Genomic DNA, 13,300 nt, shown 5'->3' with positions numbered 1-13,300 from the left:
GGGGGTGACAACCCTGAAGACCAGTTGTCATCCCAGGAGATCTCTAGCCACCACCTAGAGGATGGCAAGTTACATCCTAGTGGTACAGGCTTCAGAACACAACAAGATGGATGTAGGAAAGTTGGGGAGGCTGACAATGTATCAGTGGAGAAGGCACTTCTATGGCGACCTGGGCTTCTCCTTGCAAATCATTTCTTCCCCCTCTGCTGCCCCAAACTGTACCCACCCTACTTGCCACGGGGGGCGGCGGGACAGGTCTTGGTAGGCGTGGCAAAGGCCAGTCTGAGGCCGGGGGGAAACCTCTGCTGCTCCTGGGGCTCCCGGGCGGCTCCGAAGGGGGCGAGGCGCGTCTCCTCGCCCGCTTCCACTCAGGCGTGGGGCGGGGACCCAGAAGGGGCGGGTGCGCGCGCCCCCGTCCGCGCGGGAAGCGGCTACGTGCCTCGGCGCCTGCGGCGAATGTCTCTTTTTTCTTTCGGGTTCCTGTGGGAGGTCCTGCCCCGTCCACTCTCTCCCAGGGGGGAGGGGGGAGTGTGGTGGAGGCAGGGAAAGGGGGCACCCCCCCACTGCGCAACGGGACTTTGCCAGCTACCGCACCGGGAGATAAAGTGGCTTTGCGGGGCTCTGCCTGGCCTCTGAGCCGCGGCGGCGTCATGCGATGGAGGGCCAGGGCTCGGCCGTGCTGGGCTTCGGGCAACTTCTAGCTCCTTTCGGGGAGCGGCAGCTGCAAGAAGAGGCCGCCTCTCTCCCGCGCTGGCCGAGCAGCAGCAGCAGCCGGAGCTCGCCGCCAGAGGAGGCGCTTTTGCGGCCGAGGAAGGAGGCGAGCGAGGCCGCCGCGGAGGAGGAGGAGGACGACGACGACGATGCCGACGAGGAGGCGCTGCTGGCGCTGCGCCGCCGCCACGGGCGCTCCCTCTCGCTGCCCGCCAGCCCGACGCTGGCCGCCGCGCGCCTCTTCCCGCCGCCGGGCCGTCGAGGCGAGGCTGAGGGGGGCGAAGGGCCGGCGAGCGGCTGCTGCACCAAGTGCAAGAAGCGGGTGCAGTTCGCCGACGCGCTGGGGCTGTGCCTGGCCAGCGTGAAGCACTTCAGCGCGGCCGAGGAGCCGCAGGTGCCGCCGGCCGTCCTCTCCCGCCTGCAGAGCTTCCCCATGCGCCAGCGGGACCTGGAGGAGTTCAGCGCCGCCCTGGCTCTGGAGGAGGCGGCGGGGACGGCGCTGGCCGGGGCGCCCACGGACGTGCGCGGCGTGGTGCGGGTGCTGGCCTGCCCCGGCGCCAAGGAGGTGACGGTCCGCTACACTTTCAACGAGTGGCTCTCCTTCCTCGACGCCTCCGCCCTGCCCCTGCCGCCGCCGCCCCCCGTCGGGGAGCCCGCGCCTTCGGCCCTCTCCGGCCCGGTCGAGCGCTACCAGTTCGCCTTGTGCCTCCCGCCGGGCCTGCCGGAGGGCACGGCCGTGCATTTCGCCATTTGCTACCGCAGCCAGCAGGGCGAGTACTGGGACAACAACGGAGGCGCCAACTACACCATGCGCGGCTCCCAGCCCGAGAAGGCCGCCTCGCCCCTGCCTTGAGGCCCACCGGCCTCCACCGGGCCCAGCTTGGAGTTGGGGGGACGCCGAGCCCCTTGCGGAACCGAGTGGGGTAACCAGCGCCTGGCCGCCCGACGTGCCTTTCCTGTTCCAGCGCCTTGGAGGGCCTCGAGTTGCCAGCTGTGCCTTTGCACCTTACGTGGTATCGCCTCGCTCTGTGAATGTGAGAAGCTCATCGTGGCTTGACCCAGAGCCGGTGGGAACAGAGGGGTGCCCCCCCCCCCCAGTTAAACAGCATTTCCAAAACGTTGGCACTCTCTGACAGGCGGGCAGGTTTGTTGCTTGGATCCATTCTGATGTGAATCGAACAGTGGATCTGTAGACTCTTGCTGTGCAAGGCTTGGGTCCGCGTTTCCTGGAATGCACTTTACGTATGTTCGGAGAGAGGGAAGGAAGTGAACTGGTATTTCCAGTGTCCTATCACCGTTGCTTGGAAGTCGGCTAAAGACTGACCTCTCTTCAGTTTCTCATCTGTGAAATGTCCTTTAATGGGTCTAGAAGAATACAGCACTACAGTGAACTGGGGAAATAAAACAGCTGTTCAGGACATACTTAAAAAAACAACAACACAACAACCTGCCCCTTTTCTTCCTGTCTTCCAACTTGAATATTGTGCCTTGAGTGAAAGGTCTCTTTATACATTGATGTAAGACAGAACTGATGTTTTGACCGCTGTGCCTAGGTGCTTATACTCCCAACAAAGGTATAAAGTGCTGTTGGATTTTATTTGGGGGGGCAATAAAGAGAAAGGTGCTTATGGGAAATGGCTGAATCTCAGCAAAAATTGGGGCTAGAAGAAATGCTTCTGTTCTTTAGGCTGAGATGCTCTGGATAGTTCTGTGATTACACATGGTGTTAACTACCAATGACCTAGCACATGGGGGGATTTCAGGGTCCATGTAAGATGTGGGTTTAGTTCACGAAACTGGTAGGGATGTAAGAGCCATTGGAAAACTGCCTTAAACAGTGTGCTCCAGGTATAAGGGAAGATCTCTCCAGCACTCTCATAGTTGCACAGAACAAAGAAATTTTAGCGTGAAATCTTGTACCTGCCAAAACATGGTGTCCTACACAACTGTTAGTGCAGAAACCCTGCCCTGCTTTACATCTGGTTTTACACATGCTGGCTGACCACTTATAGCTAGCTGGCTTGTAGCTGCAGCTGATAACAGATTTGCAGAACATGGAACATGCAGAACGTTCCTGTGTGCACCTGGCTAACTCAGAACAGAGCAAGCACCTGCAGGATTTTTTAGAGGGTAGCAAAGCTCCTGGCTGTTGCCGTGGAGTGTGGAGATGGACAGTACACTAAAAAGTAAGATCACCCCTGAATTTCCATCTCATATCTTTTTCACTTGAACTATACTGGTATACTGTGACATTTATTGCTGATGGCAAAGTCACTGTTTTGTCGCTTATAACGGGAGCGTGGTCTTCGTCACTTGAGTGTCCTGAATCTGTAGCTTAGTGGAGCCCTTTAAGGGTTATCCTTTTTGTTGGAGCCGAAATGCACTTTCACAATCCTAAGTGGCCTTATTATGCTAGTTTGTAGAGTTAGTAGCGGCAATCGGTCTGGGAGACTGGTTCGGCGACCCCTTCCGTAGATCTGTTTTTGTTGCTGGGAATGTGGTCAGCCTAAATAGTCATTAAGCTATACCCTGAAAATCCTGTCTGAGCAGAGATATTGTATTAAAGGTTCCTTCCCCCCATGGAATCTTGTGGTCTAATAATTTACCGTTTCGAAGTGGCATAGCTGTTTTTGCTGTTCAAAGGCAAAACTCGGAATTTTATGCTATTTATTCAACCCAATAAAAACTTGGAATGTTGGATCTCTTCCCTCTTTGGAATTGTGAGAATTTTATACTGTGATCCTGTGTTGGTTATGGCCAAGAAGCATGTTAAATGATTGACACCATTGTAAGAGAAGAGTATGCACAGCATGGTGACAGGTGAGAGTAATAGGTCAGTGTTGTGGTGCCCCTGCTGGTTATCTTAAGGGGGTTTGTATGCAAATTCTGTTGAAGGCCCAGCATTCTAGAAGATGAAGGGAGATATAAACTCTGCAGAACCTTGTTCTGTCATCCTTGAGTTTCACTTCCTGCAGCTGGCTGTTATGAATGCATTTTCTTGCAGAATCACTTAGCTGTTTGCTTAAAGCACACCTTTTCAGGAGACTGTGGGTCATACCTGATAGTAAAGAATATGTGTTTCCTCTCTCCCCCTCAAGCATACGGCAAACAGTCGTAGATAATATAACAAGTGAAGATCAGCAAATGCAAATCTAGGGACCTTGGCCTGTCACAGCCCCTGAACGTGTGGTGTACTGCATGTTTGTAGACAACTGTGTCCCTTTCATCCATGAGGCTATTTTTGCAGTGCACACACAATGAGTATTTGCTTTTCTGTGTTGTGTGTAAGCTGCTGGGAATCCTCTAGCCACTTGGGGGTGTTATAGTGAAGAATGTGGAATAAACTAACAAAATCTGGAATATCCTTTGGAAACCCCATAGTACTTTTAAGAGTTAAACTGTGATTTATTTGTTTTTGATGCCGAGAGAGGCTGGCTGGCTGGCAGTCTCCTAGTGAGTCATGCTGTGTAACCTTGGACTCTGCTTTCGAAAACTATTTTGGACAAAAGTTGAATTGTAGATGAAGCCTCCCCCCCCCCCTGTTCTGTTTTTTCTTTTGTCCCAGTGTCCCAGGAGCATGTGTACAGCAAGAGCGTGGGTGCTTTCTGCTGCTTCGGAGGTCCTGAAATGATTGTCCAGCTAGGGCAGTAAGCAGTCTGCAAAAGTGCAGAAGGACTCATCCAGAGTCATTTTTTGGAAAATGCTTTGTTGTAAATGCACAAAACCTCCCTGTGAGGTTTTAATATAGCACTTGAATAAGCTAGCACTAGCTCAAGTACACAAAATCCTTGAGGCTACATACTCCTTTTGCTTAAATGAACATTGAAATGGTGCCAAAGAGCCAGCAGTGAGTCAGTGTATGTGCAGCATAAACCATGCTGCCCAGGATTGCCTTAAGCGGTAACGATCCTGTCATCTTCGGAGGAGAAGCTGGTTTTCCCATGGAATAATGTTTATACGCTGCAAAAAACTCCAGTGTGTTAATACTTGCGTCCATAGCCAACTTCTCTTTAAATACTTAGAGCTTCAGTTGGCACGCTGCGAAATCTCTGGTTTTATCGTGTCATACTGGCTGTGCGCAAGAGGACTGTGGAGCACTTTTCTTTTTTAAAAGGAAAAGGCCTGAAATTGAATGTGACAGTTTTAGCTCCTGGCTAGAGTCTTTTCAGAGGGGAGTGAGCAGAGATGCCGCCCGGTATTTCTGAAGAATCCTGCTGTCTGAACAAGATTATACACAGCAAGCAAGGTGAAAATCTCTAGGGTGCTGTATATTCTGGCAAAAACTGGCCAGAACTGGTTTAGCCCAGGATATGTAGAGGTTTTCTCTTGAACCTCTTGTGGATAATCTTGGAAGAGGCAACATTCTGAGGAAAGAAGAAGAGATTGGATTTATACCCTGCCCTTCACCACCTGAAGGAGTCTCCGAGCAGCTTTCAATCGCCTTTCCCTTTCCCTCCCCACAACAGACACCCTGTGAGGTAGGTGGGGCTCAGAGAGCTCTTTCAAGAACAGCTCTGAGAGAGCCGTGACTGACCCAAGGTCACACCAGCAGCTGCATGTGGAGGAGTGGGGGAATCAAACCCAGTTCTCACAGATTATAGAGTCCGTGCACTTTAACCACTACACTAAACTGTCCTGAGGATGCTGACTGCTCACCTCCAGCCATCTCATGGACTGCATATCAAGGATTGTCCTCATTTTCCAGGAATGACAAATGGACTTGCATCTTGAATGTTTCACAAGAGAAAACGGGGTAGGGGAGGCAGGTTGGGGTAAAAGTTTTTGTTTAGATGCACTGTGGGAATTGCCTTGTAAACCTTGATGAATAAAATGCCTTGCATTGCAAGTTAATGAGGCTGTCTGTCTGGTACTTCTAACTGCATCACTTTTTTTTTTTGGTCTCCAGCTTGATTTCATGTGTCCGATGAAGGCTGCGCAAACAAAGATCATCCTGGGGATTTCAGGCCTCACAGCTCTTAAAAGACTTTATTGGGCTGGCAAACACAAATATCTCTTGTAAAGGAGACTAAGAAACTTGGCTGGTTTTTTGTTTTGCCTTTTCCCACAGGGCTGGAAACTTTAAAGTTCGAGACCATTTTATAGCAGATTTGGAGACTAAGGTAGAGAATGTGAGCTTAAATGTTAAAACCAGTTCCTTTTGTCAAAACTGGCTGAACTATCGGAATAAAGTTTCTTCTAGTAATAGTTCTTTGGCTTTAAGATCAAGCATAGTGTTTAAGGCCATTTGATCAGTGGCTTCTAAACCTTAAAAGCCGAAGGTTCTTATGAAGGAACTTCTCATGATATATAGTTTACATTACTGCCCAATGTCATCCTACATTTAGTTCTGTTTGGTTTTGACTTTAGCTTTGTTATTTTGTACCAAAATCTGAAAACACTAGAAGCCTTCTCGGCCGTATATATTTGAAGAAGAAAAAAAGCCTACTGTAATAGATTACTCTTAATATGCAGTACTACTTCTAGCTTAAAACCTCAGCCTTAACTCTGGAAAGGGCTATAACTGGTCAGAATGGTCAGAGCTAGTATGGTATAGTGGTGAGAGTGTCAGAGTGATTTTGGGAGAACCAGGTTCGAATCCCGACTCTGACATGGAAGCTTGCTGGGTGACTTTGGGCTGGTCACACTGTTGTGAGAAACATGTAAGCTGCTCTGGGTCCATATTGGGGGGGGGGGAAGTTGAGGTATAAATGAAGGAAAAAATAAGAAGTCTTGAAATAACTTATTGGCCACATGTATGTGCCTATGTCTATATGCTTTAAAGCTATGAAACTTCCCTATAAAGAACCCAATTACTTTCTTAAATGTGGGAGAAAGCACAGATGTATAGAGCCATATCAGTTATTTCCTGGAAATCCGGCCACCCCTAAACCAGGGGTGGCCAACCTTGCTTCACTCAAGAGCCACATAGAATAAACGTCAGATGTTTTAGAGCCGTAAGACATGAACAAATATTACACAGATGTTTTTAATGAAAACTATGCAAATTGGCTTTTTATTAACATCATATTGATAACTTTAGATGGGGAGGGAGGGGAGGAAGGAAGGAAGGAAATAGATGGGGGAGGGAGAAGTGGAAGGAAAGCAACTTTAACTTTAAATTCATCCTCTAAGCCCCCCCCCCCAGCTAGCTTGGCTTGGAGAAGGGATTCAGAGACAAATGCCTTCTCCAAGCTGGTTGGGGGGGCCTTTGAGAATGCATTCAAAATTAAAGTTGCTTTCTTTCTCTGCTCCCCTCCCCCCAAGCCTACCCAGGGAGGGGAACACTGGTGTGGCATGTCATTTTGCGCAAGGTACTGTGCTTAATCTCCCTTATATATAAAAGCCGAATGGTGGTGGCACTTCTCTAGAACATTCCACACGCTCTAGAATTGGTTGGTGCCCTGGTGTGCCACTCAGAATCTGTCCCTATCCACTGGCTGCATTGCTTGAGTCTTGCCTCCAACATTCTAAACAGTTTGCTGTTCCTCTCCCCCCCCCATAGCCAGTCAGAACACAGAGGTTATTTGCATATGCAGCCTCATTGGCTTTTGCCTCTGAACAGAGGTCATTTGCATATGCGACTTGATTGGCTTTTGCCTCTAACATTCTAAACACGTTTGCTGTTCTGAGGTAAAATGTGTCCAATCTCCAGGTGAGGGCTAGAGATCACTCAGAATTACAACTGCTTTCCACATGGCAGAGATCAAGTTCCCCTGGAGAAAATGGTGGGCTCTGTATCCTTATATGCTGCTGATGTGCCCCCAGTATGAAAGCCAATGTGATGTAGCAGTCAGGGCTTCAGAGCACGGGAGAAGCTGCAGGTGCGTGGGGGGTGGAAAGCTGAAGAATGAGGGGAAAATAAAGGTAGGCTGATGATTGGCTGGGAAGGAGATAGGGTTTCCAACTCCAGGTGGGAAATTCTTGAATATGTGAGGGATGGAGCCTGGAGAGGGTGAGGTTTCAGGAGGCGTGGGACCTCGGACAGGTACAAAGCCATAGACTCCACCCTCCAAACCAACTATTCCCTTCTGGGGAACCATTGTTGCCAATCTCCAGGTGAGGGCTGGAGATCACTCAAAATTACAACTGTTCTTTAGGTAGCAGACATCAGTTCCTCTGGAGAAAATGGTGGACTGAGTGTCATTATACCCTGCTGAGGTCGCCACAGCAAATTGACACTAAGTGTCTAAGGACGGGGCACCCGCCCAGAGCCTCTTTCTAGAGACCGTTATATTTATTTCCACAACGGGGCTTTTTCCTAGTACAGGCATCTTACTATGAGAACATGGTGATACTGCCAGTACTTAAAAGTATGAACACCTGTTGTATGTTCTGTGATTTCTTTTGGGTTAATTCTTTAAAACTATTCAGCGCTATTGCTGGAGCTGTGATCCACAGAAGAACCTTTCTAGAGGGGTCCATCCATATCCCTTTTCTGGCTTAAGGAGGAATGGAAGTAGCGGTGGAGTGATGATATTCAGCTGGGAAAGTGCCAAGAGCGTGCTCCTTTACATCAGCCCCTGCAACCACATCATAGAATTTTTAAGAAATGCCTTGAAAGAATAATCGAACTGCACATAATATGGAGTTTTCCTGTTAGTACAAGGGCTTGGGATCATGTCTGCACTTATGAAGAGGTTAGCTAGCTTTTCCAACATGTCCCCCAACTGCTGTGCATTCTCCTGAGATGGGGGTGGGTGGGTGACCGGGGATGTTAAAACAGCCCTGGGGAAAGGCTGAACGGAGTGGTCCCTGGGGCGCTGGCAGATTCACAGGGGCCCCTTGACTTGGACCAGGGCCTCTTGGATCCCTGAGGATGTTTTTAAATGCGGTTCCACAGTTGCGGAGATGATACAGAAAACATGACTAAATTAGGAACAAAGGGAAACCAGTAGATCGGGTTGTTTACTTTTTTAAGAGTATTTCTGTGCCACCTCTTTAGAGCCTTGCTGGAGGCAGCTTATGTTCTATGATCCTGTTTTTCGGTTTTGATAGTAGCAGTTTGATGACAGTAATAATTTATTCTTCAGTACTGTAGAGTAAGTATAATCCACTAATTGTCAGCTGGCATCTCCCACCTTTGGGACAGTGTGCAAAACAGTTTCATACAGACATTAGTTAGGGTCATTCTGCTCTTGTGGTGTATTTCCAGTATAGTTTTTCATGCTACTCGTGTCTGTTCTTGGTCTCTAGATACTGGGGTGGGGGGGGGGGAAGAGGAATGCTGTCTTAAGAACGACCAAGTTTTCAGATCCTCCTCTGTTATTTACAGAAGTAGTCTTTGAAGTCTTGGCTCTGGATTAGATGTTGGGGGTCTTTTGGCTCAAAACAGGACAAGGGGAGGGGCTGTGGCTCAGTGGAAGAGTCTCTGCTTGGCATGTAGAAGGTCCCAGGTTCAGTCCTTGGCATCTCCAGTTAAAAGGACCAGGCGATGTCAAAGAACTCAACCTGAGACCCTGGAGAGCCGCTGCCAGTCTGAGTAGAAAAGTACTGACCTTGATGGACCAATGGTTTAATTCAGTATAAGGCATTTCATGTGTGTTCAGAATCTGCCCCAGTAAGTGTGGGAAAGGTGATGAATGGCTATTTGAGGCTTTAATGATACCAAGAAATCCTGAACAATGACTTGATGGTTGAGTTGGGTCTTGGGCTGTATTGGGGCACAGAAGAAATCACTGGGCTCTGGGCAGCTGTGACTGCAAATACACAAACTGTTCTGGCTGGTATAAGGAACAGTTCTTAACTCCTCCACATTTCACGGTACAGGCCTACATGGGAGCTGCAACACTGAATGTTAAAAAGAGATTCTCTGACACTTGCTTTGTAGTAGACAATTTTTTTCATAATTTGGCTTGATGTGCTTTAGTGGAGAAAGTTGAGTATTTTAAAGTCTGAGCTGAGCACAGCCTACAAGTCACCAAATGCTGCCTGCCACTTGCTGGATAATGCCCTGGCTTTGCCGTTTCACACTAGAAACAAAACTAGGAGGTCTTGTGAATTTCCGGAATGCTTCCAAACACAGACATTCCTTTAGGCTTTGTGTGAGTCACAGTGCTGCTGGTAAGACTCCCTGAACTAGCAATGGTAGGTATAGCCCGTGGGCCATACCTGCAGGCCCGTAGCTACCGTGGGGCCCTTGGGGCGATGCCCCTTCCCAAATCTGTCTTGACCTCAAATCTTCCCTGACCTTTTGAATTTTGGTAGGAGGAGCCTCCTCTGAAACCCACCAGAGCTGCGCTGTGGCAGAAGACAGCAACCTCCGTCGCCCGCCCACCCACTCACCCACCCACCCTCCTGCCTTCCCCCTTGTCACTCCTCCACCACCACCACCCAAAAATAGCCAATCAGCATGCCCAGCTCTGACTCCCAGTCCCGGCGAGCCCTGCAGCCATATGGCCCCGCCCTGCCACCTCAGCCAGAGCCACACAGGCCTGAAAGGCGCAACAAGCAGCAAGGGGGGGGGGCTCCTCAGCAACCCCACACCCAGATGGGAGGCAGGAGTATTAGGAGCAATAAACTCTTGATTGATTGATGGGAGGCAGGCAGGAAGGGGCTCTGGACAGGAGAAATCCCCGACCTATAAAATGAGACACTTGCTTGGAATGTGGGGGGAGGATGCCCCACTCTGAGAAGGGTCAGTGGGTCCCTATTTCTTTTATTTTTGAGATGGGGGGGATCTCTCCAGATTACATAGTCTATAATCTAAGAAGTGGTAATCTGATTAAGCTCCCTGCTCTCGGTCTTTGCTCCTCCATAGATTACTTCTTAGCTATGAGGCTGCATATCCGTTATATTTAAAAAGAGATCGGATTTATATCTCGCCCTTTGCTACCCAAAGAAGTCTCAGGGCGGCTTACAATCTCCTTTCCCTTCCCCTCCACACAACAGACACCCTGTGAGGTAGGTGGGGCTGAGAGAGCTCTTTTGAGAGCTCTGTAAGAACTTGTAACTGACCCAAGGCAGCAGCAGCTGCATGTGGAGAAGTGGGGAATCAAACCCGGTTCACTCAAATTAGAGTCCACGCTCCTAACCACTACAACAAACTGGCCTGTATAGACCTCTTGAATTATTGAAATCAAGTACCTCTTGCAGTGAAGGCAAAAATTATCTTTTTTTTTTACATCTAATAAGGTGACATTATGGGGTAAGGGATACTTTTGCTGGTGTGCTACTCATGTTTTGGCTGGTTTCAGAATATTTTTTTGGATTGCGTACCGCAGCTCTTTGACCTTTGAAACAGAAAACAGTCCAATTTAAGCGTGTGGTGCTCCAGCACAATTTTTCAACTTGATAAGAAGGTTGCCGGGATCAGGAACATGCTTAAAGGAACTGATTTTTTTAAAAAACTCTTTCAGTGGGGAAATGGCCTTTTCCTTACTAAGCAAACGTATCTTTATTACTTCAGCCACGAAGAGCTCCCAACGCAGCAGCTTACAAGAATTTCATGACACAGCTATAAGGAGAGATGGTGGGCGTGGGTGGGCGTCTCTTCTTGTCTCTGCCCCTTGAGGACAAGGCCAGAGGGAGAGTGCAGAAGGAGCTGTTGGTGCAAACCTGAGTGGTCCTTGGTAGTGCAAAACAAGAGAATTCCGGTACTTTAACAGTTGCTGAATGGCAGTGGGGAAGAGACACTCTTAAGTCTTTCCTGTGAACGATTTGAAGCAAAATACATTTTAGAATGAAATGCAATGCACCCACTGCTGGTGGGTAACCTAAGACAGGAGGAAACAAGAGCAAACAGATTCACTGGCTCTGTCCTGTGGTGAGCATGCCGACACTGCCTGGCAGCTTGGAGAGGGGCACACTGCCCAGCAAGGAATCGTGTGTGTGTGTGAAGCTTATGGCCATACATGCCACTCTGCTCCCTTATGGTGCTGCGAATGCTCAATAGAGGGGGGGGGGCATAAGGCAACCTCTCCCTGCCCTCACGCGAGATGACCTGAAATGAAGAAACAGCCCAGAGTGGTATTTACAAGTTCTAAAATTTATACGCTGCATTACTAGTCCCATGGGCCTGCTCATAGCTTATAACTTCACTAAGTCAAAGGTTAACAGTTTCTGAAAAAAGATATAGTGAAATAGGTTTCACCCATCACTAACTAGCTTCATAACTCTTTGAGTGCAGTCTTAGGCAATTTACTCATCACAGAGTCCAATGAAATTTACTCCCCTAATGCACGTGACTGCAGCATTACACCTACATTTTGCTGACTTAGCTGCATGTGTTTTAATGGTTTGCATCTGTACATGTCGTGGACTTCCAGTTCGTATTTCTTGTATCGTCCTCAGTACTGAACAAGTTGTCCAGTTGAGCTTAAAGAATTTTTCCATACATACTCAACATAGCATATGCTGTTGTTGGTACAGGAAAACTTGCCACTCAACAGTTTAAGCATAATAGTGTCCAGAGATTTCAACTCTCCATGTGTGTGCATGTACGGCACCATTTGTGTAAGAGGGAATCTGTTGTCTCTTAATACCACTAAAAGGGGGAGGGGGGAAGAAAGATTGAAAGCCATTCTTGTTTTCTGTTTTTAAAGTACTGAGGATTGTGAAAACTGAAGAGCAATGCTTCCCTTAGGAATGTATGGGGAAAAGAATAATGGGAACACTCGAAGGAGATCTGAAAGCTGCTTAACTGTTAAAGAAAACATCACTTATCTTAAAGAACCAAAATAACATGGAAATAACGGACCTCTTTCAAATGCAGAATGGCTCTTGGATGTTAATGCAGGGTCCAATGGCTAATTGCAAAAAACATGGTTTACTGGAATTGAAGCTTTGGTTTAAGACATCCTCCATGCCCCAGTAGGAGTTGCCAGAGGTTGCCATGGCTTCCACACATACAAATGCAAAAATACCCCCCTGAAAAAAGACAGCCGCATCCCATGCTCAAGAAAACAAGGAAGGGAAACAGCCTAGTCCTTATTTTAAGAAGCAAAGATGCAGTGGATGGTAGCAGCAATGGTTGTCTCCTCGCAACGGAAGACAAGACTAGAGAGGATGTTCCAGGGCTGGGAACCTTTCAGACTTATCTCAGCTGGTGGTCACTGCCTGCATCTGGAGGCTTGTGGTGCCTGAAATGGTTCTGAGTCTGCAGTGAACAAGTTTTTGAAATATTAACAGAATAGCATAAAGTCCCTTTCAAGAACAGAATATGAAGGTTGGGAGGTACTGTAAGGAGAGATGGAATTGACCCCCTATCTTCTGTTTGACCAGCAGACCTCCCAATAATGCAAGAAGGAGGTGGGGACAATTTTGCCTCTCATGGGATTTTCTGATGAGGCTCTCTTGGCCCCAGGATTCAACTTTCTGGGGGGTGTGTGTGTGTGTGTAGGGGTCCATAAAGACCTGTTGGGGGAAGGGAGGCTGGAAAGATTTGCCCTCAGTTCGTAGGGATTCGCTCCTGAAATTTCATACAACTGATTACTAGCAATGAAAGTAAATTACATCTTGTTCTCAAGTTCAATGGGACTGGCACTCTGGCAAGTCTGCTGAATACTTCTAACCTTAGTTTTATTGTTTATACACAATTTTAAATGGTTTTGGAGCTTTCACTGTCTACACTGTGTACCTTAGGCTGTTTATA

General features: G+C 48.3%; 1 protein-coding gene across 1 annotated transcript; it reads left to right on the top strand.

The window, feature by feature from the left end:
- Positions 1–642: 642 nt before the first annotated feature.
- PPP1R3G (protein phosphatase 1 regulatory subunit 3G) lies at positions 643–5,141 on the top strand. Its single transcript, XM_015421385.1, has one exon. It carries the CDS (start codon positions 656–658, stop codon positions 1,562–1,564), a length of 909 nt encoding a protein of 302 aa, XP_015276871.1. The 5' UTR covers positions 643–655; the 3' UTR covers positions 1,565–5,141.
- Positions 5,142–13,300: the final 8,159 nt, after the last annotated feature.

The sequence above is a fragment of the Gekko japonicus genome, unplaced genomic scaffold (genome assembly GCF_001447785.1).
Source record: "Gekko japonicus isolate JY-2015 unplaced genomic scaffold, Gekko_japonicus_V1.1 scaffold366, whole genome shotgun sequence".
NCBI classification, from domain to species: domain Eukaryota; kingdom Metazoa; phylum Chordata; class Lepidosauria; order Squamata; family Gekkonidae; genus Gekko; species Gekko japonicus.
The sequence above is the reverse complement of the archived record's forward strand: the minus strand, read 5'-3'. Positions and strand labels throughout refer to the sequence as shown.